Source organism: Lucilia sericata, unplaced genomic scaffold, assembly GCF_015586225.1.
Source record: "Lucilia sericata isolate MDLA Ls3-8-SP2 unplaced genomic scaffold, ASM1558622v1 Contig001094F_arrow, whole genome shotgun sequence".
NCBI classification, from domain to species: domain Eukaryota; kingdom Metazoa; phylum Arthropoda; class Insecta; order Diptera; family Calliphoridae; genus Lucilia; species Lucilia sericata.
The window spans coordinates 41,228-65,000 of record NW_023995068.1 but is presented as its reverse complement, the minus strand read 5'-3'; the positions used below and the strand labels follow the sequence as shown (position 1 = coordinate 65,000).

The 23,773-nt window shown below is 30.5% G+C and overlaps 1 protein-coding gene across 3 annotated transcripts in view; it reads left to right on the top strand.

Annotated features, from left to right (window-relative positions):
- LOC119609953 (neuroligin-3-like) overlaps positions 1-23,773 on the top strand; it is a 100,949-nt gene that overhangs the window by 38,599 nt on the left and 38,577 nt on the right. For 2 of the 3 annotated variants that reach the window (XM_037965003.1, XM_037965004.1), the window contains exons 5-6: positions 14,589-14,720; positions 18,332-18,499. In XM_037965003.1, coding sequence (XP_037820931.1) covers positions 14,589-14,720; positions 18,332-18,499 — 300 coding nt within the window. The remainder of the gene's footprint in view (positions 1-14,588; positions 14,721-18,331; positions 18,500-23,773) is intronic. The other variant, XM_037965005.1, reaches the window with a different exon arrangement.

Sequence of the window (23,773 nt, the reverse complement as noted above, 5' to 3'; positions counted from 1 at the left end):
TCGCTCGCTCGCTCGCTCGCGCGCTCGCTCGCTCGCTCGCTCCTCGCTCGCTCGCTCGCTCGCTCGCTCTCTCGCTCGCTCGCTCGCTCGCTCGCTCCTCGCTCGCTCGCTCTCTCGCTCGCTCGCTCGCTCGCTCGCTCGCTCGCTCGCTCGCTCGCTCGCTCGCTCGCTCGCTCGCTCGCTCGCTCGCTCGCTCGCTCGCTCGCTCTCTCGCTCGCTCGCTCGCTCGCTTCGCTCGCTCGCTCGCTCTCGCTCGCTCGCTCGCTCGCTCGCTCGATCGCTCGTCTATGATCCTTTGGCTCTTCTCATCCCTTCTTCCTTATTTGGACAGTAGAGTTTCCCGAGGAACAAATATTTCAAAAATTATTTGGCATTTGGTTGGGTCCATTTCTGAACTTTTTAGATTATTTTGCGGTTTATATACCCCTAATAATACACTTAAAGTAGTTTTGAGGCTCAGAAATAGTCTGAAAAAAATTTTCGAAAATATTCCAAATTTTTTATCACATAGTACTGATATAAAGATTTTCAATCGCACCTATCAAAAAAAAATATTTTTTTATTTTCTCGGGTTCAATATATACTCATGAGAGGTAATAATAGAAAAAAGTGGTCAAAGTGGACATCTTATTGGACTGTCTTTTCCTTTGGCAACACATGGATTCCACGTTAAAACTATCTGCTCGTTTCGGCTACGAATTTCGAATACTGTTCTGAATTAAACCGTATAACACAGAGTGCGTTTTCTTCGATGGAAACAGATGCAGTCGGACGGGGCAAGGTCTGAACTATAAGGCGTTGGTGAAAAATTGTCCTTTTATATTAGAACGCGTTGTCATGCTGCGATGTCATTTCTTCATTTATGACAGCATCTTCTTCGGCTAATATTCATATCTGTTGCATTCGGTACATGTTGTTTGTGATGATCTTTTTAGGTCTTTTTTTGGCTTCGGGTACTATTCAGCTACTTGCATAGCGTTCACATATGATCTAGTACGCTTTGGGTTATCGTTATACAATTTTTCATTGCAAATTGCATTGTGTATTGCTCTCAAATGTTTTGATATTGCTGATTGAATAGCTTCCAATTATCAAAGCTGTCAGATTTTTTTTATATGAATTTTATTATTGATAGACAATTTAGTACTAAACTGGGACATAGTTTTTAAAATGTTAATACTCACAATGAAATTTCTAAAATTTCATTTTTTATCTACAATATTCAAACTTTTTCTTATAGCAGTTCGTATTTTGTGCAAAGCTAAACTAATATAGCAACATCTAGTTCAAACACTTTTTATTTCAATACCACTTTAACCACAGTTCTTTTAATAAAATATGTTTGTACTATATTTATATGTGTACAAATGTTCAGACTATAAATTTGAATTATTACTCTGTGTGCGTCAGGCAGTTTTCGTATGCAAAACTGAACTCTAACAATTTTTAACAAAATTATTCGAGCAAAATTTTGAAATGCTATTTTTCCCCTCCCTCAATTTTATTTGTATTACCGTAAATGAGTGTGTCTGACTCTTTGTAAAAGAGTATAAAACTAATTCTATACAGAGAATTACACACATACATGTGCATATTTATATTTATAAATATAAAGTTGAATATTAAAAGCATCTAGAAAAGTGTGAGTGTATGTGTTATATAATTAACATAACTAATGTTATTTTTTGCACTTTTTGTTTTTGCTTTGTAGTAGTTTTTTTTTTTTCAAATAATTTTTTTTTTTGTATTTGTTCATATGTTGAGTTGTTATACATATATGTACTTTTTTTGTTGCTGTTATTTTTATTGTTTTTTGTTGTTGCTATTTAGCTAGTATTTATTTAAGCTTTATATATTTATATTTACATACATAGTTTTTTTTTGTCTTTATAACGTATGTTGTTTTTTTTTCAAAGTTTATACAAAAATAAACAATACTTTATAAAAACAAAAATAACAACAGAAACAACAATGTCACAATAAAACAAAAAAATATAAATAATCCTAACAAAACTTTGTTTTCTACTTCCTGTTTTGTGTATGTGTCTGCGTTTGTCTGTTTAAAAGCCTATGAATATTGAGTGTGAGAGCTTTTGAAATTTATGTAGTATGTGTTAGTGTGTATAAATTGTATTTCATTAGCTGCATGCGTTTGTGTATTGTATAAGGCCGGAAAATAAGACTGCATTGTTGTTTCCATGCTTTGTAATACGACAATTGTCATTTTGTTTTTGTGCGCAAAAATAATACAAACAAAGCAAACTACATGCTTACCGACAAACAGGCGTAATTAAACATATTATTTTTACAAAAAGGGTTTTATATAGTACATACACATAGTATTAGAATGTTTTTATATCCTACACTACTGTAGTATGGAGGGTTTTATATGTTTGTACTGATGTCACAGTGGTTGAGAAACTTTTATTTTTAGAAATAATTCAGAATCTCTGGTGGTATTGGAGATATAGAAACGAAATTTCACATAATTGTAGGTTAGGTGTTTTCGAGTTGATACGTGGTCGGAATGGGGGCCAGTGGGTAGAACCTCAAAGCTGATCACCTCAGTTATAACTTTTTTCTCTTTTTCACATTATATATCCACCATCAAACTGTGTGCAGTAAACGGAATGCTCCCCTATAAACATTAGGTTGATATTTGGAATAGACCTTAAGTCAATTATGGACACACCCCTTTCGGATAAACAAAATATTAATTTTTAAAAACAAAATATGTTTGTCCAAGTTTTTAAACATATTTATATTATAGACCGATTGTCGTAAAATTTGGCAGATAGATTTTGGCTTGTAAGAAATTTACTTATGTCGAATTTCATTGCTTTATTCGTATTTTAAAGCCAGTGATGAGCGTTAAAGCCATTTTCAAAATGGGGAGGGGACCGATAGAGAGATTTTTCCTCACAAGACTTACTTATGTCGAATTTCAGCGTAGTAATGACTGTTAAAGTAATTTTTTGGTGGTGACCTTTTATGAGGGGTAGAGTCAATTGTGAACCGATCCTCACAGCATTTGGCTCATATGAAACTTATTTATGTCCAATTTCATAGCTATACTCGCATTTGTAAAACCGTTATGACTATTTAAAGCTGTTTTTCGGGGGACCAATTGTATGGGGGTAATGCAAAAACGTGCACCGAGATTGCCCATTTTCAATACCAAACAAACTTTACCTATAGGAAATATTTGTGGAAAATTTAAACTCTCTAGCATTTTCCGTTTGGACTCTATCGTGATTTCAATAGACAGACGGACAGACGGACAGACAGACAGACAGACAGACAGACAGACAGACAGACAGACAGACAGACAGACAGACAGACAGACAGACAGACAGACGTACAGACAGACGGACGGACGTGGAATTTAATAACAACCCATTAGCCTTAAGTTATTATGTTTTCAATAATACCAAATTCTGAATCGAAATAACGTCCGTCCATCTGTACTCTATGATATGCAATGATCAAAATTTGTATTAAGTCTAATAAACAATTCTTGGATAAATTTGGTCTCTAGTCTTTAGTTCTCGCTTGTATTTCTTAAAAATTTTATATAACAAAAATTTTGACATTTAAACTCATGAAGAGATGGAACTTGTTCTTCTTTAGACTATTGTGCTTAGAAACATGAATACAAAATGTTTTTCAATAAAAAAACTTAAATAGTTAGCCCTTTATTTACTTCTTATTACAATTTTTATTGTCTCTCTCTCTCTACACAATATTTGGTTTTGTATAGATAAAAAACACAGGTCAATTGACTTAAAACAATAAACTCGTTTATTAAAAATCGCTCATTAACAGTTAGATGGGTATAAGTCTAAATTCTCGATTTATAAACATTATCTTATAAACAATTTTAATATTTTCGTTGTGGGAGTAATGTTTTTCGTTCTCCTATAGTTGCTAAAATATTAAATTTTACAATTTAAATCAGATTATGATTTCTAAATACCATGATTTCATTAAAAGTTTAGCATAAATAGTAAAATTTCCTTAACAATAAGTTTTTCTCGAAAATATGTTCTTTCTAAGTTATTCCATTTTACAAATAAATGCTCGTTATGTATAAATAATTAGTTATTTAGTTATGTACATATCGTATAGTATATTCGCCCTTTTGTTGCCTTTTTGCCATTTAGAATGAAAGGCCTACAGGTTAATTATATGATTTTAAAATAAAACAAACGTAATTGCACAAACACACAAAGGAATCAATTAAATATTTTATACATTTTGTAAATATAATTAAGTTACAACACTGTGAGCTACTCAAGTGGCTTGGCGTTTAAGATAAAATGTTGAAATTTTATTTGGCTGGGGAAATGATAGTATGTAAATAAGGCGATTTATGTAAATGGGTATTGAAATATGTGAATATTTAATAACATGTGAAATTGAACAATTATAGGTGTTTATTTTAGTTTAAAGAAAATTTACTTTGTAGTATATTTCCGTTTCAATTGTTTAAGCTGCAAAACAGTTTGTAGTTATCATCTAGGCGTATGAATAATATTTAACATTTATAACAAGTATACGCAAGTATAATAGAATGATATACATAATTTAAAAAATATTAATTTTTCAATATTTTTCTTTAATAGTAATACACATTTCTATTTACAATTCAATATCACGTACATTTCATAATGGAAAAACTTTCTTTCTGATAGTCACATAAACCTAATATATTTACTTTTTCTTCTTTTTTTAATAAAACTTTTCAAAGAAAAACGAAAAAAAATTTAACATAAATTCTAAAATATATTCTTGTAATATAAAATAAATCTCAAAACCTAACTTTCAGTTTAATATGATTTTTATCCACTTATTTTGTTATTATTTTTCTATCAAAGTACAATTTTAATTAATAATATTGGCAATGTCCTTCAAACTAAAGTTTTACGGTCAGAATAATGAAAAATGAAATTTCTTTTGTATAAAGAATCTGTATATACTGCCATAGATAAATTCTCATTATACTAAAAGCAAACAACTGACAACAAAATATGTTCTTTACTTCGTATAAATATCTAGTTATTACCAACTATTGGGCAAAACCTTTTAGGATTTTTTTCTTTCTTAGATTTATTTTTGGATTTCTTTATGCGGTAGAGAAAAGAACTAAAAGACGTGCATTTTATGACAATAAGAAAAATATTTATTGACAAAATTTATATATAAAGGTAGGAAATCAATCTTTAAAGTTTTGAAAAGAGTTGTGAAAAAATTTAGTTCCAGCTTATCCAGTACGGACAGACGCACAAGCATAACTAGATCATCTTAGGATCTATTAAGGACCTTTGAAAGTCTACGACCAAATCCGTTACAAACGGATTGATAAAATTTATTTCAAACTAATTTCAAATGATGTGTATAAAAATATGATGTTAAAGAAATCTTTTAATTTAAAGAACTTTTAATACCGCCTTCTTATATAATACAACACATCCAGCAACCTAATAATATAAACAAGTATTAAGCTGAGACGAATCTTACATATCCTTCACCATGTTTAGGTTAGTTTGATAGAAGTGTGCATCTACATATATCAAATCCGCAGAAATACACCTAGGCTGCCATCGAGTCTGTTGGACAATCCTTTTCATAGGAAATGTTTGTTGGTAAAACAAAAACCTTAAAACCAATAATATCACTCCCAAGAAATTTTATTCTAATTTCTGCGAAAGCCTAACAATGGCAAAGAAAGTGCTTTAGAGTCACAGTCCCAAGATCTAGCCAAGTCCGTCCGTCTGTCAGTCTGCCTGTTGAAAACACGATAGAGTACGAACGGAATGAGCAACATGGTTCAAATATTCCACAAATATTCTATATAGGAATGGTTTGAAAATGGGCAAATGGGGCCCGCATACTAGTGGACCCCGAAAAACAGCCTTAATGCTCATATATGTTTTAAAAGTGTTAGTATAGTGATGAAATTCAACATAAATAAGTTTCATATGAGCCAAAATTTGTGTGAATCGGTCTATAATTGATTCTAACCTCCATATAAGGTCCCCTTCAGAAAATGACTTCAACTGTAATTACTGGATTCAAAATATAAGTATAGTGATGAAATTTGACATAAATTAATTTCCTACGATCAATTCATAATTGACGCTACCCCCATATGAGATCCCCTTCAGAAAATGACGAATACAGCGATAAAATTAGTCATAAAGAAGTTTTGTAAGAACTAAAATTAACCAAATTTTAAAATGTTCAGCTCATTGTTGATGCTACCCCTCCCCCGCCCCCCATTTTAAGGTCCCTTCAGAATATGACTTTAACGCTAATTACCGGCTTAAACTTATGAATACAGTGTTGAAAATCCACACAAACAAGTTTTGTAAGAACCAGAGTCTCTGTATCAAATTTTATGTGGATCAGTTTGTAACCATCATGGGTTCCCACCAGAAAATTACTTTAAAGCTTATGACTGCATTAAAGATACAAGTACAGTGATGAGAGTTGAAGCGAATAAGTGTTATGCAAACCGATGACGATTGGTCCATAATTGACCCCATCCCCAAATAACATAAATCTTATAAATGAGAAAATTGTTGCTATAATAACAAAAGCATAGATTCAAAAATATCAGAGTTTATTTATATGGGAACATTTCTTTCGCCTCATATGATTCGATGGTGATGGCTGTATAAGATTCCGCATAGTCGAATATAAGACCCTTACTTGTTTCATTTCAAGTGGAAAAAAGTCTTACATAGTGAAATTGCACTGATTTTATTAACGACACCTATACGTATACGTGTTAATGATTTATTGATATTGCAAATATCAAGTATACGCCTAATTTAAAAAAGCACTTAAAATAGTTGTTTTGATTTTATATGTTCACGTGTTTTGACACTTTCTTTGATCGCTTTGATCAGACTTATGGTTCTTGAATAAAAAAAGATCAGAAATTTATAATTTATATAAATTTTTAAAATTCCAAACGTTATGACAAACCTATAGCTACCCTTCTCACAAAAATGAAGGTTATAAAAATATATACAAAATTACGTTGATAAAATAACCATAAAGATATAGACATACATTTACTATGTTTCAACTTTAAGTACTAACAAAAATATGTTATACACATTTTGTTGTAAAAAGAAAAAAAAGATTGCATTAAACTTAGGGGCAACAACATTACAAAAATATTAAACGAAAATAAAGTACATACTATAAATCACACATGACTGACTGCATTTAGTTTTATACATATTTTATAAATTTACAATATTTTTTGGAAAATATAAAATTTTAACAAAATTATATAGAAACTACATAAATAATAAGAACAAGAAAAGGTTTAGACATCAAGTTGATGTACATTTTTTTAAGGATATTTATTTACAATGAATTTGCTTTTTATGTTTAGTTTATATAAATGAAATATGTTTAAAGTTTAAGCTGCTTTAGCAAACAATTTCCTTTAACATATTTTCAAAAATTCTATGAACAAATTCTCTTATTTATAAACATTAAACACTTAAACATAAGTACATACATACTTACATATTAGCAGTTTTAAAAGAGGTCTAGGTAACCTTTCATAAACAAATGATTAAGTACTCGGTTTGTTTTACAGAGATATTTATTCATTTGTTAAAAAAGAGGTTACGGCTACAGCGAACTGCAGGGTTACATTGAAGTGTTTTATGTGTATTTAAACTATGTTGTATGTGTTACTTTATGGTTACTTGAGTGATTGATATGAGTATGTTTTTTTTTAGTTTGAAGAGCTGTAACTGCAACAAAGAATAGATTATAATGAATGTATGTGCTCGAAAATGTGTTGAACATATTAGAGTAGTGCTCATTTTTGAAAGACAGTTAAACGAAATGTTTCTATAATGTAATTTACTAAATACCAAGAATTTGTAATTGAAAAAATTAATTAAAAATTTCATACTTAATAGATATTCCGTTAGTCAGAAAGCAATTAGGGCGATATCAGAAAATTAGTTTAAATCTAAGACTGTAAGAAAGTAATACTCCGAATACCAGGCTTGGGGTAATTGTAATTGAAGTTTTGCCAATTACAATTATTTTTAATTGTATGTGAAGTTTTGCCAATTACCATTACTTGTAATTGTAATTAAAGAAATTCCAATTACAATTACTTGTAATTGTGAATTTTGTTCCTTATAATTAAATGTCATTTGTAATTAGTAAAACCTAAATTACAATTACAAGTAATTGTAATTGAAAATCTCAATTACAAATACAAGTAATTGTAATTGACAAAACTTCAATTACAATTACAAATAATTGTAATTACTTATTTGTCAATTACACATTACAAGTAATTGTAATTGGTTATTGTTCAATTACACATTACAAGTAATTGTAATTTACAAAGTCAATTACTTTGTGTAATCATTACCCCCAATGCCTGCCGAATACCTACTCTTCTATTGGTATGATCTACATAGTTTGAGTACCAGGCAATTAGAAGATAATACAGACCGACAAAATTTCAAAACAGTCGAAACCCTGAGACCAAGTTATAATTATCTTAATGATTGAACCGCGTTAAAACCGAATCTGACCTCAGATTTTTTCCATTACATTTGAGATATCGTGTCCTGGACTTTGAGACTTTATAACAGCACCAAGAGATTTTTATTTATAAATTTAAATGCCATTTGAATGTCTATTTTATCAACCTTAAAATAAAGGCTTCACATCTGACATATTTTCATTCTTTTTCGGTATATATTCACCTAAAGTGTGAAAACTTATGATTTTCTGTATATTCATTGTATTTATACACTACACTACTATAGTGGAAATAATATTATTCTTTGTAAATATTGTTTATAATGACCATAAATACTGGATCTACACCTACCTGAGGATGTTTCAATCGACTGAAAATCATATTCTGGTTCGACTTAACGATGTCTGTCCTTCCGTCTACTATAAATATATAAATTTTTGGTAAAATAAAGGCGAAGTGTACGAAAAAAACATTTTTTGTCAATTTATTGGTATAACAAGCTTTACGCGAAAATATCTCCAAGAAGCAGTGTTGCCAGGTAAGCCTTTTTAAGGCTAAAATTTTATTTTAGCTTCTGGCCCTTTCTAGCCTATAACAAACGTATACAATTATTAGTTTTCTTATTTGTTAATTTTCAGTCATGTACACCAATACGTGATAAAAGACCAAAAAACCTTGTCTCACAGTTTTTAGCAAAAAAAGGTCACTTTCTCTGGCTCAAGTTGTAGCTCTTGTCATAAAGAACATATAGATTAAAAAAGCCTTGTCTACATATTTTAATTGCAAGTGGAAATTTTTACATTGTAAAATTGCACTGTTTTCATTGATGACAACTGTACGTATACGTGTTAATAATTTATCGATATAACAAATATTACGTATACGTCTTATTTAGAGAAGTACTTAAAATGTTCTTTTAATACGTAAAAAATAAAATTGTTTTAAGTTTTTTGCGGTTTTGATCTTTAAGATGAATCGTTATTTTGAAGAGAACAAGAATAAGTTTATCATATACGCAGTTTTTTTTTACAAAATTAAATGCAAATATAAACATTTTAACAAATTCTGTGAGAATTGTTACCTTTAAATGTAGTGCCATGCTAGACCTTTTGAATATCATTGATTTAGGGTATCATATAGTCGGAATACTGAACTATAATTGTTCACTCTTTTAGTACAGATTTTAAAGTATCAAAAGTTAGCCCTTTTCTAGCTTTAATTTTCAAACGTTTTAGCCATTTCTGGCCTTTTTAAAGTCCTATTTGGCCTTTCTTCCTTATGCTCCTGCCAACACTGCAAAAAAGAAAAATAACATGTTAGATGTTAAGCTTTCATTTCAAAGCTGACAGAAGGCATTTTCAGTTTTTATTAAAAGAGTTGTCTTGGTTCTGTTATAACGTCTCAAAAAGGTCGTGTTTTCAAACTCTAGGATATGATATTTTAAATCCCGCATGTGATGGGGAAATTCTGAGATTCGACCAGATTCGGGTCCAGTGCAGCTCAATCCTTTAGAATAGTATACCTTGGTTTCTGAATTAAAAAATTGTCTGCCTTTGTAATCTATAATGAAAGTGTTAATGTTCATTGTAGTTCAAGGAAGTACGTCTGAATTACAAACATGAGCGAGAAACACAACCATCTACAAAATCTTACGAGGTGACCCCGGATAGATCAGGACGACGAAGAATACTCAGTAAAAGTTAGTACGATGGAAGTAGGAATTCAAAATTCATGCAGAGAGGAAAGTGACATTATGGAACACGTCCTTTGGATTTCGTTTAAGTTAGATCTAAATATCATCACAGCAATTCCAGGCTCGATTGCGGCCTTAATGTAGTGTTTCGAATTTGATTATCTATAGAATTTTACATAAACAATTTTCAAATTTGTTTACCCCTAATATTTTGGCAAAGTGAAAGTTTTCCTTTTTTTTAAAAAAACTACATGAATAATTCATAATGTAATTTTAAAATCAGTTGTTTAGAAAATATTTTATATAGTTTTTTTTTACATATTTTTCTTATAAATTTTAGGTTTATTGTAAAAAGCAAGTGCGTAGTTACTTATGTTATAAATATGAGTTTTTATAAAACAAGTTCTATAAATAAAATTAAATTTCTATTTAAACATAAATTTTACTAAAGTATTCTTAATACTTTCTTTTAATGACAAAAGTAAAAACGTATTTAGTAGTAAACAAGTAAGAAAGTATAGTCGGCCGTCACCGACCATATGATACCCTACACCAGTTATGAATATTAAATGTGATTTATTTGTTATAATAAAGCAATGATCTTCTATTACCTTGTTCCGATACATTTAAGCAATTTATGGATGAAAAACTAATTTTCTGAAAGAGGCTTTATATGGCGGGTTAGGGGTAAACATGGACCAAACCCGATAAAGTTTTGTGGATGTATTTATATTTATATAATTTCATCGCGATATTTGTGTTTATAAGTTAACTTTGGGCATTGAAATAATTTTCTGAAGGAGACTTTGTATGGGAGCTAGGGTCAAATGGCGTCCGATCTTTATGAAATTTGGCGAGGTCATCAAGACTTTGCCGCTTTGGACCGATTTTAACCATTTTCAATAGGCTCCGTCCTTAAAAAAAGCGTGTGTTCCAAATTTAATCCAATTATCTTGAAAATTGCGACCTGTACCTTGCGCACAAGGTTTACATGGACAGCCAGTTAGCCAGCCAGACGGACGGACATAGCTTAATCGATTCTAAGCCGATTGGTATACTTTAAGGTGGGTATAGGACGAATATTTTTGTATGTTACAAACATCAGCACAAACCCAATATACCCTCCCCACTAAAGTGGTGTAGGGTATAAAAATGTATAAAGCTTATGAAAGATAAAACCTAAATAAAGAAATTAAAAATAAAATTTCCAAGTAATGAAGATTTGTACAGGTTCAAGTTCAAACATGTTATTTACACTAAGGATTTAAAAATAAAATTTCATTGAAAAGGATTTGTTTGTAGTGTTAATACTTTTTAGGAATTATGCAAAGGAGTGTCTCATAAATAATGCGTATGTACTGAGTAGAATAAAAAATAAATATTTAAACCCCTCTCGATTCCAAATTAAGAAAAACTCTATTTTATTATGACTTTTAATTATTTTTATAATGTTCATTAAAAAAAATAATATTTAATTATTTTATAAAAATACCTGCTGTGTCCTTATTTTGCTATTGACATTTGTTAAAAGATTTTTTTTTTATACAAATATTAATTAAAATGCTAGGCAACTTTTGTGTACCTTTTTTCACACGGATTCTATTAACTTGAAAATCACGTTTGACAAAAGATAATTTAAAAACTATAAATATATTTTTCCATAAATATGAAATGCTTGCTGTTTTGCAAAACACATGAGGTCTATCTCGCAAAAAAAATCCAATTCTATAAACTGCGTTGGTAAAATAAAGAATAGAAAATCCACTCCTAAAATAGTTCTTACCCAGCTATTCGTGGTGGCTATGTCGAAATGAGTAATACTTATATACTTCTGTAGTCTCGTTTACAAAATTACAAACAAGTGGGCAACAAACTAAGAAAATAATTCTAAATTACTTCTAGTTAGATGGATACATTAACTCCTTATAAAACTGCTGGTTATTCACAATATCCCACAATAACACCTACATGTGTTAAAAATATTAAGTTTATATAACTTTAACAAATAACCCCAAAATCGACTTAACTACACACCTTTGACACGTGTGACTTTGGCTAAAAATGGGATTATGATTGAACTCAGTAATAGATATTGTTTTTTTTTTCGGCAAACATCTTTTTTTCAACTTAATGCTTTTATTCGGAAAACTTGTTGGGCATTACGATTGTTACCAAAAAAAAAAGGATTCATTTCAAATCTGCAATAGAATTAGGATAATTATGTTATTAAAAAGGTGTTAGTGACAAATCAATTGTGATGGTGATTAGATGAGATTTTAATACATTCAAAATGTCTTTATAATAAGCAGCTACTTTTTGGGAATTATTTAAATAAACATTATCTTTAGAAATTTAGTTTAGATATATGTATATAAAAACAGACACCATTGAGGCTGCTGAGCGCACTTTTTCATGTAAAATATTTCATGCCCTGAGATATATAATATCTTAAATAACGTCGCTTCCAAGATATTTGGATCTTATTATTTATATAAAGTGATTCATTGTTTCTCCACATGGTCTATATTTGTCCTTATCTGTTAGTCCAATTTTGTACAGTTGTAAACGTAAACCTATATAAACCTATAAGTACCATCGTAATATCCCTGCGCCACTATCAGTGGTGATAGAGGGTATATATAACTTTGTCATTCCGTGTGTAACACCAAAAAATATTCATCTGAGACCCAACAAAGTATATATATACGGGGTCCCTATCAAATTCTGAGTCAATTTAGCTATGGCCGTCTGTCTGTCTGTGTAAAACACGCTCACGATAAAACGAAGCAATAGAATTTAACCAAATTTTACCCAAATATTCTTAATTTTCCTGATTTTTTTGGTGTTGAAATGACCAAAATCGGTTCACATCAGGAAAAGTTATGAATCAAAATTTAAAACAACTCCGAAAAAAACAAGCATTTTTTACACATTCTAATGTAATTTTCACGAAAACTATGCAATATAATTCCACGTAAATCATCGTAAATTCGTTGTTGAAAATTACCGAAATCGGTCCACAATTTTATATACCTCCCATACAAAAGTACATATTCCCGGAAAATGAGTTTATTGTTAATAACTTCCGACAGATATCATCACAAAATTTACAAATTAAAATAGTGTTTATTCGCAGAAAAACATTTCTGGATCGGTTCATAATTGAACATAGCTCCAATGCAAGGTCCCCTCCCGAAAATCACTCAACTCATAACTAAATTAAAATATCCATATAAAATTTGGTACAAGTATTGCTCTTATATACAGAAAAATGACTGTAACATGTTTTTCCGATTGGTCCATAATTGGACATAGCTCTAATGCAAGGCCCCCTCCCGAAAATCACTTAAACGCATATAACTCATTACAAAATTAAGATATCCATATAAAATTTGGTACAAGTATTGCTCTTATATACAGAAATATTACTGTAAAACTTTTTCCGATCGATCCATAATTGGTCATAGCTCCCATACAGGGACCTCTTCAGAAAATCACCTAAACGCGCATAACTCATTATTAAATTAAGATATCCATATAAAAATTGGTACAAGAATTGCTCTAATATACAGAAATGTTACTGTGAATTTTTTTCCGTTCGGTCTATAATTGGTCATAGCTCCCGTACAAGGTCCACTCCCGAAAATCACTTAAACGCACTTAACTCATTACTTAATTATGATATCCATATAAAATTTGGCACAAGTATTGCTCTTATATATAGAAATATTACTGTGAAATGTTTTTCCAATCGGTCCATAATTGGTCATAGCTCCCATACAGGGTCCTCTTCAGAAAATCACTTAAACGCACATAACTCATTACCAAATATTGATGTCCATACATTTAGCACAAATATTGCTCTTATATACATAAATCACACTATAACATTTTTACACGATCGGTGCATATTTGGTATTGTTGGGATGACATTTAACCCTCTTGATTGAGCATAGCCAATCAATTGGGGTGCCCAATCACTGTTGCCCCTTGTACATACAAAGCTGAACAACTGTAAATAAACTCTTAGTACCTACTATGAGAAATTTTGTTAAAAATAATTTACAAAATGCTTAATTATAAATAAAAAGAAAAGCACTTCTAAATAATTAATTAAAACATTTTAATTTAAAAGAGAAGTATTTTGTTGAATTTATAATTATTCTAACAATTTCTTTTGAATCTTGAAATACATTTAAAATACATAGGATTGTGAAACACAATAATTTTCAAAAAAGAACTAGAATAAAAGAACTAGAATACAAGAATTAATCATTACCAGGAATATTGTACATTAAAATTGCCATATAATAAAGAATACACCTAACTATTCCATAAAATTTTTCTCTCTATTTTCAGATATCAAGATATTTTAAAAATACGTACAACATTGTCACAGTTTTCAACTTCATTGGGTCCAATTGTTGATGGACATGTCATACCCAATCAACCCTATAAAGTAATGGGACAATACACAGAACATTTTAGTCGGTATGTATGAAAAAAAGAAGGAAATTCTCAAGCAAATGAAAAGGGGAAAAAAACTATTTTAATCTTTCCTACTACTCTCTAACCAAATCAAAGGTATTAGGAGAAAACGAAACTATTCCAAATATTTCCTTATTGCATTAGGAAACTATAGAATTTTGTTTGAAAATGCCAGTACTTTTAAAAAATATATTTTTTAATGTCTGCAGGTTTATATTTTCACTTGTTTTTTGCTAGCATTTAAAGTATAAGATATATCCTTTACAGTACATTACAAACCTACATAATAAAACTTTTTATAAAGCATTAACAAGCTTTTAAATTTTTGTTAAAGACTCATACTATTGTATTCTGTTCTTTAGGGTTTAATTTAATACATTCATTATGCAATCATCCATTGTTTGTTAAAGTATTCTATTTGTTAAACCTAAAGAAAATTTCTTTATAATTACCGTTTCTTTCGACATTTAAAATGCAATTTCTATTCAAAGTTATTTTGTTTTTCTTATAAATAGTCTAAAAAGTAATCTCTTTTTCCTTAGAAATTCACTTTACTTTCAATGAGAAAAAAAAACTTTGATTTCTCATTGTTGCCAAAGAGTAAGAAATTTACAAAAACGTCAATTAAATTAATGAAGTATAAACAAAAAAGCACATTATTCCCATCACTTGTTGTTTTTACTTTTTAGCTCATGTACATGTAACATCGTACTGTAATTAAATACGTTATTTGTGTAGATGTTTCCATGATAAATTTTATCAACCCTCAATAAATATTTTCACTTTGGTGTTAAAGAGCACTTTATATGTTGTCACGTATGTAGTTAAGTCCACAGTTTCGCCTATAGAGGCACAACTATGTATAGACTCGTGCACAGACAAGTCGTTATGCCAGACTATATATGAGACCATTAATAAGCCTACTCGCAAGACTATAGACAAGACTTTGTGCAAGATTATAGACTAGTCTGTCGGAAAGACTATAGACGAGTCTATATGCAAGACTATAGACGAGTCTGTAGGCAAGACTATAGACGAGTCTGTAGGCAAGACTATAGACGAGTCTGTAGGCAAGACCACAGACGAGTCTGTAGGCCACTTATATGTTGTCTCATATGTATATGTATAGACTCGTGCATAGACAAGTCGTTATGCCAAACTATAGATGAGACCATTAAAAAGCCTCTTCGCAAGGCTATAGACGAGTCTGTAGGCAAGACTATAGATTAGTCTGTAGCAAGACTGCAGATGAGCCTGTAGCAAGACTATATACGAGTCTGTAGGCAAGACTAAAGACGAATCTGTAGGCAAGACTGTAGGCGAGTCTGTAGGCCACTTATATGTTGCCTCGTATGTAGTTAAGTCCACAGTTACGCCTATAGAGGCACTACAATGTAGAAAGACTATAGACGAGTCTGTAGGCAGGACTGAAGACTAGTATGTAGGCAAAACTAAAGACGAGTCTGTAGGCAAGACTATAGACGAGTCTGTAGGCAAGACTACAGACGCGTCTTTAGGCAAGACTGTAAAGAAAAGTTTATAAAAGAAGCTATAGCCGAGTCAACGAGTCTACAGACGAGACTTTTAACGAGTCTATATAAAAGTCTATATGCCTTTTTTAGACTTATGACAAGACAATAGATCAGTCTGTACAGACAAGTTTAAAAGCTAAACAAGATAAGTCTAAAAACGAGAATATAGCTAAATCTACAAACAAGTCTATAAAAGAGGCTATATCCGAGTCTTCCGGCCTTTTTTTTGAGACAAATGGAAAAGTCTATAAGCGAGACTACAGACGAATTTATATACATCTATATAGACCAGTCTTTAAAGGAGTCGACAGTCGAGTCAAAAGGCGTAAGTATAAGTAGACAAATTTATAGACAGGAGTGTAAGAAAGTCAAAAGGCGGGACTATAAAGGAGACGTTATGGAGCTTTCAATCTTACAGACTAATCTATAGAAGAAATTATATATGAAACTATATACAAGTTTGTTAATGAGATAACGACGAGACCTCAGACGAGTTCATTGACTGGTCTACAACCAGCTTAAACACATATTATAGGCGACTTTACGGTAGATACTATAGCTAGCTCAAGGACGAGATCTTACTTAAATCTCTTAATTGGTTAAATAATCTAATAAATATTGTATGCAATCACCCATATATCCTTTAAATCAAAAAGAATTTGCAATTATACCAGCAACCTGTCACTTTCTAAGCATTAGAAATGTAAGAGCAAATGTTTAAGTGAGACGAACATAAAGTAGATGTACACTATACCAGCAGGAGAAAAAGAAATTTTATATTTAAGGATTGATTTAAAAAATTCAGATATTAAATTTTTGATGAAAAATTCGATTTTTACAAAAAAATTAAATTTTTACAAAAAAATTAAATTTTAATGAAAAATAATGAAAAATTAGATTTTTAATGAAAAATTTTATTTTTAATAAAATATTTTTTTTTTAATGAAAAATTTTATTTATAATGAAAAATTTTATTTTAATTGAAATTTTGTTTTTTTAGTTACAAGTTTAAATTTTAATGGAAAATTTTATTTTTAATGAAAAGTTTGATTTTTAATGAAAATTGTTTTTATGGAAAATATTGTTTTAAATTGGTCTTTATGAAAACATTACCAACCTTTACCTCGATTTAACAATTCCTTCCACAAAAAGTAACAAACACTGTAACAAAACAAACTTAACGAATCGAAAATCTTGATGCCTTAAGATTCCTAAGTAAATTGCAATAACAGAAGGAATGAAGAAAAAAAAGAATAAATGTATAATACAAGTTATAATTAAAAATTAAAAAAAAAGAAATAATGTTTTATACCAGCTTTTATTTATTTAAAAACAAGAACAAATTTAACAAATATATGGTGTAACAAAAACAAAATAAATAAAATAAAGTGAAAGTTTTAACAGTTTTTTCTTATGCAACAATTCCCAAGAAAATTTTACGTGTTTAAACAGCAGCATAGAGAACAACTTAAGAAATGTAAAACAAATCTTTATAAATTTAAATTAATTAAATATTATGCATGAGTGCTATTCAGTTAAGTTTGCAGGTAACAAGAAAAAGGTAATTATTTTGGATGTTAAAGAGAAAATAATCCCCTGTTATATTGTGATGGAATTTACTGAACAATTGTTATTTATTGTAACTAATGAAAACTAAATTATCAGGCGTTTGTAAGAGATTTATGAAACCATAAGTATTACCTAAACCATTTAACTCATATCAAATTCTTAGGACTTAAAGGGGAAATTAATAGTAAATTCACACCTAAATTAACAGAAGATTTAGCAGAATACAATTTTCTATTAGAATCTCAACAGACATCTATAGAATAAGATTAAAATTAAGCTTTAGCAGCTTTGAACTATTGTATAAATAATTTACTTAACTACTTGATCTCATTGAACTCAATAATTTGCCTTCAATATGTTTGTTGTTTGTGTGTTTGTTCTTCTGCTAGCAATTTCGATATAATCACCCTCTGGAATAAATCCATACATTTGAAAGTCATTTGTTAAAACCATATTTTTCATTTTCTACTGTAATGTTTTTTTTTTTTTTTCATCTTTTTCATTCCTTTGCAGTTATGATTTATTATTTGGTATCACTGAATCTGAATCGTATCATTCGTTGGGTGCTTTAGCTTTGGAGGAAGGATTACGTGAAAATGAACGTGATAATTTATTGCGTTTCTATATGCAAAGTCGTTTTGATGTTCGTCCTGATTTAGCATTAGCGGCTACACTAAAAAAGTAAGTTGAAAAAGAAAAGAATTTACACATACATATGATTACTACTACATATACAAGTGACGTTTGTATGTAGTCACATACACACACACATAAATACATATACATAAAGATATTTTTTCAATCCACATATCGAAAAAAAGGAAGAGTGTAATATTCGGCTATGCCGAATCTTCTATACCCAACATTAAACAATATGTCATAAATTAAAAACTGTTTTGGATGGTGGCCCTACTTATGAACATAGTGGTTTTAAATCTAGCTTTTTGAAATTTCTTACCACGGTTTATTCTCAGCTCAACACCAGCATGATTTCAGGGAAATTGTAAATCATTTTCACAGCACTAAACGCCATTGCCATTCAGATTTAACAGGGCTATGTAAAAAGACGGTCTTAGTGGCGCATAACCTGTCGAAGTCTTTCGATGTAATCCACAAGTTTGGACTCAAACACTCTTAACCCCTTAAAGTTACACAAGATGTACTCCAAAGTGGATTCCATAGCTGCAGTTTTTTAACTTTTTCCTCTATAAATTCCTCGCACAGCTAATGCATCAGATCTTTACTGGGCGAAATTTTTGACTATTATCAGCGAAGTTGTTAGCAACCCTCCTCACCAACTGGAGAAAGGAAATCAATTTAACTCTTGTAGTCTTCTTCTGTGGTAATTCCGACTGTTTTCCACCCAACATTTTTGCAGTTCACAGTTCATAGTATATTTCCTTCCTCTGCTCATACCAATACAATCTCGTAAGAATTGCTAATTAGACTAATGGTCTTCAAAACGTTAGTTGGAAGCACTTGGATTATGGATAAAGTAGTAGTAAGTTAAGCTGCTCCGGTATGGCCCCCTGCGCTTAGTAATATGAAGTGGAAAAACATTAATAGCTGTAAAAATTCTGCCCTATAAACTGTAACAGCATGGGCCCCTTCGCTTAGTAATATGAAGTGGAAAAACATTAATAGCTGTGAAAATGCTGCCCTATGAACTGTAACTGGCAAATTATCTGAAAACACCACCTATATTAAGAAATAAAGATATAAAATAGTTCCTTTCAGGAAGTCACCGAAAAAGTCATCCATATTTTAACATAACACAGTTAGGTATGTCAGGTTGGACCTTCGAAAATACGAGGAAGACATATGTGGATATGTGTTCGCTTTGCGATAGCACGATACCACATGAATATAGTACCTACTCCGAAAAACTAGAGTAGTTTTGGCACAACTGAGATCGAGATGGAGCAATGTCTAATATCCAGCTTATGATCAAGCTTTTCAACTGCTCAGCAAATCCTACTTCACTTCTTTCCTATACATTTTTAGGCTCGGACATCGATGCTAAACCTCCAAATTAAGGCTGTTGCAGCAGCAACAACGAAAAAAACAAACGGACAAATGGACATGTTGTATTGTATCAAAGACTTATACTAAGCCTTAAGATGGACTTACATCAACACCAGCTCGTAATACTTATCTACTTATAGGGGCATGGTTTTAATAATATGAAGAAAGAAGTGAAAGCATTAAAATTTATGTTTATGCAAATTGGCTTCATAAAGTTATTTATAACAAATATTTCTACATATTTATATACCGACATTTATGTATCATATGTTATACATATGTATGTATGTATACGCATTATTTACTCATATACTATTAAAGTGTATACACACATACATACATATGTATGTAAGTAAATTGTTTCGCACACACAAACATTTGCAAATACATATTTTTTTTATAGAAATGCATGTTTATGCATAAATATAGTTGTTAGTAATATTTTATATGTTTCTATATGTATTACATATAACAGAATATTTTAAATTTTCCCTACATATAGGAATGAAGTAAAATAGTTTATTACCATTTTAAAGCAGTTATTTAAAGGAATATAATTATTATGTAGAAAAAAAATTTATTTTGAAAATTATCTTAAAATTTGTCAACAATATTTTACAATAACAATTAAAATTGTTAATTTAAGAAATAAAAAAAAACAACATTACATGAAAAATTACACAAAAATCTACTTTTTAAAAATAATAGGTATAAATATTTTTTATAAAAATTTAAAATTACATCCACTTATATTACTGATATTTTAATACTGAGCAACAGCAAAAAAGACAATTTTTACACTATATCTGTTAACTTTAAATAAATGTTTTAGTAATTCTTTATTTTTAGTGAATGTTTGTGCATAGAAAAAAGGGCGTCATATACAATTGGTAGCCCGCTAAATGCATGTCTGTCCACACACTTTTTGTTCGTCTGTCTGTCTGCATCTATTATTTGTCTATGTTTTCATATATAAGTATGGTTGTCTGTCTGTGAGTAGAAACATATATGAATATTAGGATGCTTCAAATTGCTTTTGAATAAAACAAGAATTGTTGTATTTCAAGGTTTTTAATGAAACATGACTATGGTTAATTAAGTCACACTTATCATAGATCAGAAAATATTCCAGGCTAAATCCAAACTATATTCAAGGCTGTAGTGCAGATTATAGTCAATGCTATCGTTCAGACCAAAGCCAAGGATGTATTCGGGACTACAGCTAAAGCTATAAAAAAAGCTATAGTCCAGACTAAAGACAGGGCAAAAGTTCAGACTAAAGTTAAGACTATAGTCCAGACTACAGGGTAGACTACAGTGAAGGTTATAGCCAAACCTTTTGTTCAGACTATAGTCAAAGCTGTAGTCTAGACTATGGTTAAATCTATATCCTAGACAATAGCGAATGTAGTGAATTATATAGTCTATACTGTAGTTTAAGCAGTAGTGAAAGCTATAGTCTAGACTTTAATCAATGCTATAATCCAGGCTGCAGTACAAACCATAGTTAAGGTTAAAGTCTGGAATATTGTCTTAGCTTTAGTCAAGGCGATACATTTTACCAGTGTCAAGGTTATACCATACTCAAGGCTATTATTCGGATAAATGGCCATAGACCAAAATCTAGCGATGTACATAATCCAGACTATCGTCTATAGCCCTGGCTATAGTCTAGACTAGAGTGAATGCTCTAGTCCAGACTATATTGAAGGCTATAGTTCAGAATAAAGTAAAGGCTACAGTCCAGACTATAGTAAAGGCTATAGCCGAGACTAGTGATGGCTATTGTCCAGTCTAAAGTGAATACTATGGTCCAGACTGTATTGAATGCTAGAGTCCAGACTATAGTTAATGCTATAGTCCAGGCTAAAGTGAGGGCTACAGGGGACTGTAGTGGATGCTATAGTGGAGGCTTTATTCTAGACTACAGTGAAGGCTATAGTCTAGACAACAGTGAAGGCTATAGTTCAGTAAATAATCAATATTGTGATACAGGCTATAGTTCAGACTATAGTCGAGTTGTTATTAAAGGCTAAATTTATAGACTATTGGCATTGCTATAGTCAAGATGAAACTTTAAAGTAGGGTCATATTAATAGTTCATGACCCTAAAGTCCGGCCTATAGTGAATGCTACAGTCCAGACTGTAGTGAATGCTATAGTTTAGAATATGGTGAATGCTATAGTCCAGTCTATAGTGAATGCTATAGTGCAGTCTATAGTGAATGCTATAGTCCAGGCTATAGTGAATGCTATAGTCCAGACTATAGTGAATGCTATAGTCCAGACTATAGTGAATGCTATAGTCCAGACTATAGTGAATGCTATAGTCCAGACTACAGTGAATGCTATAGTCCAGGCTATAGTGAATGCCATAGTCCAGACTATAGTGAATGCTATAGTCCAGACTATAGTGAGTGCTATAGTCCAGGCTATAGTGAATGCTATAGTCTAGGATATAGTGAATGCTATAGTCTAGGCTATAGTAAATGCTATAGCCCAGACTGTAGTGAATGCTATAGTCCAGACTATAGTGAATGCTATAGTCCAGAATACAGTGAATGCTATAGTCCAGACTATAATGAGGACTATATTCCAGACTATAGTGAGGGGTATAGTCCAGACTATAGTGGATACTACAGCGGAGGCTTTAGTCAAGACTGCAGTGAAGGCTATAGTCTAGACAATAGTGAAGGATATAGTAGTCCACACTACAGTGAAGGCTATAGTTCAGTAAATAATCAATGTTATGATACAGTTTGTAGTTCAGACTATAGTCAAGTTCATATTTAAGGCAAAATTTATTAACTATTGACATTGCTATGGTCAAGACGAGACTTTAGACTAGAGTCTTGTCGATAGTTCTGACTATTGTCAAAGCTGTAATTCACATAGATTGTCATAGTCTAAATTGCAGTGAAGTATATCGTCCATAATATAGTCAAGTGCAGAGTAAGTTCTTTCATTTCTCAGATCATATTTTATTGTAACACCCTATTGATCCGGCATATATGTATGTATGTGTTTGTCTTTATAAGTGTTTATGTCATAACAATTTTAGCTATGTTACCGTTGTGTTTTCAAGTCATTTATCATTATTATATATGACAAAAGGATTTGTGACAATTATGTTTATACTCATATATCACATAAACTACAATGTATACATTCTAGAGTTCTTCAACTAAAATTATAACAATTTTAATGCTTAAGCTTTCTACTAATACACACCCTTTAACTTTTCGCTGCAAATTTCGGTGGGAAGGGATTAAAACAATATTTCAAACTGTAATTAAAAATATACATACATATATTTTTGTGGGTGTTTTTGTAAATATATTTGTTATACAAATGATTGAAGTTGTGATTCAAAGGGCGTGTAATATAAGTATAAATAATTGTGGATACAATGAAATTGAAAGTGTTACTTAAGATAATGGAAGAAATTTAGTGAATACAAAAATGGAAAGGGAGTAAAATGTAGCAATTAAATGTTTATGAAAGGGAATTAATTTTCACAATAATGTTTATGCTTAATAGTGTTTAATGATTAAAGTTGAAAATTTTTAATGGGAAAAAACTAAATAAGTGTAATGAATGAATTAATTTGGCTTTCGTTTGTCAATCTATATATAGCCAAGTTATTTTTAATTTTAAAAATAAAATATTAAAAATAAAATCAATATATTTATTTTACAATTCTCCTGAAATGCTGAAATACTTTATGTAAATGAATGTGATTATTTATTAAAATAAAAGATACAATTTTAATTTAATTACTTTGCTATTTATTCATAATCATTTATTATGAATATACATTTTTTATTGATTTTCATATGTTTAACAAACATATTGACAGTTTCGTAATGATTATTAATGTGTTAAATATGTTTACATATTAAATGAATTGAAAATAATGTGATAAAAACG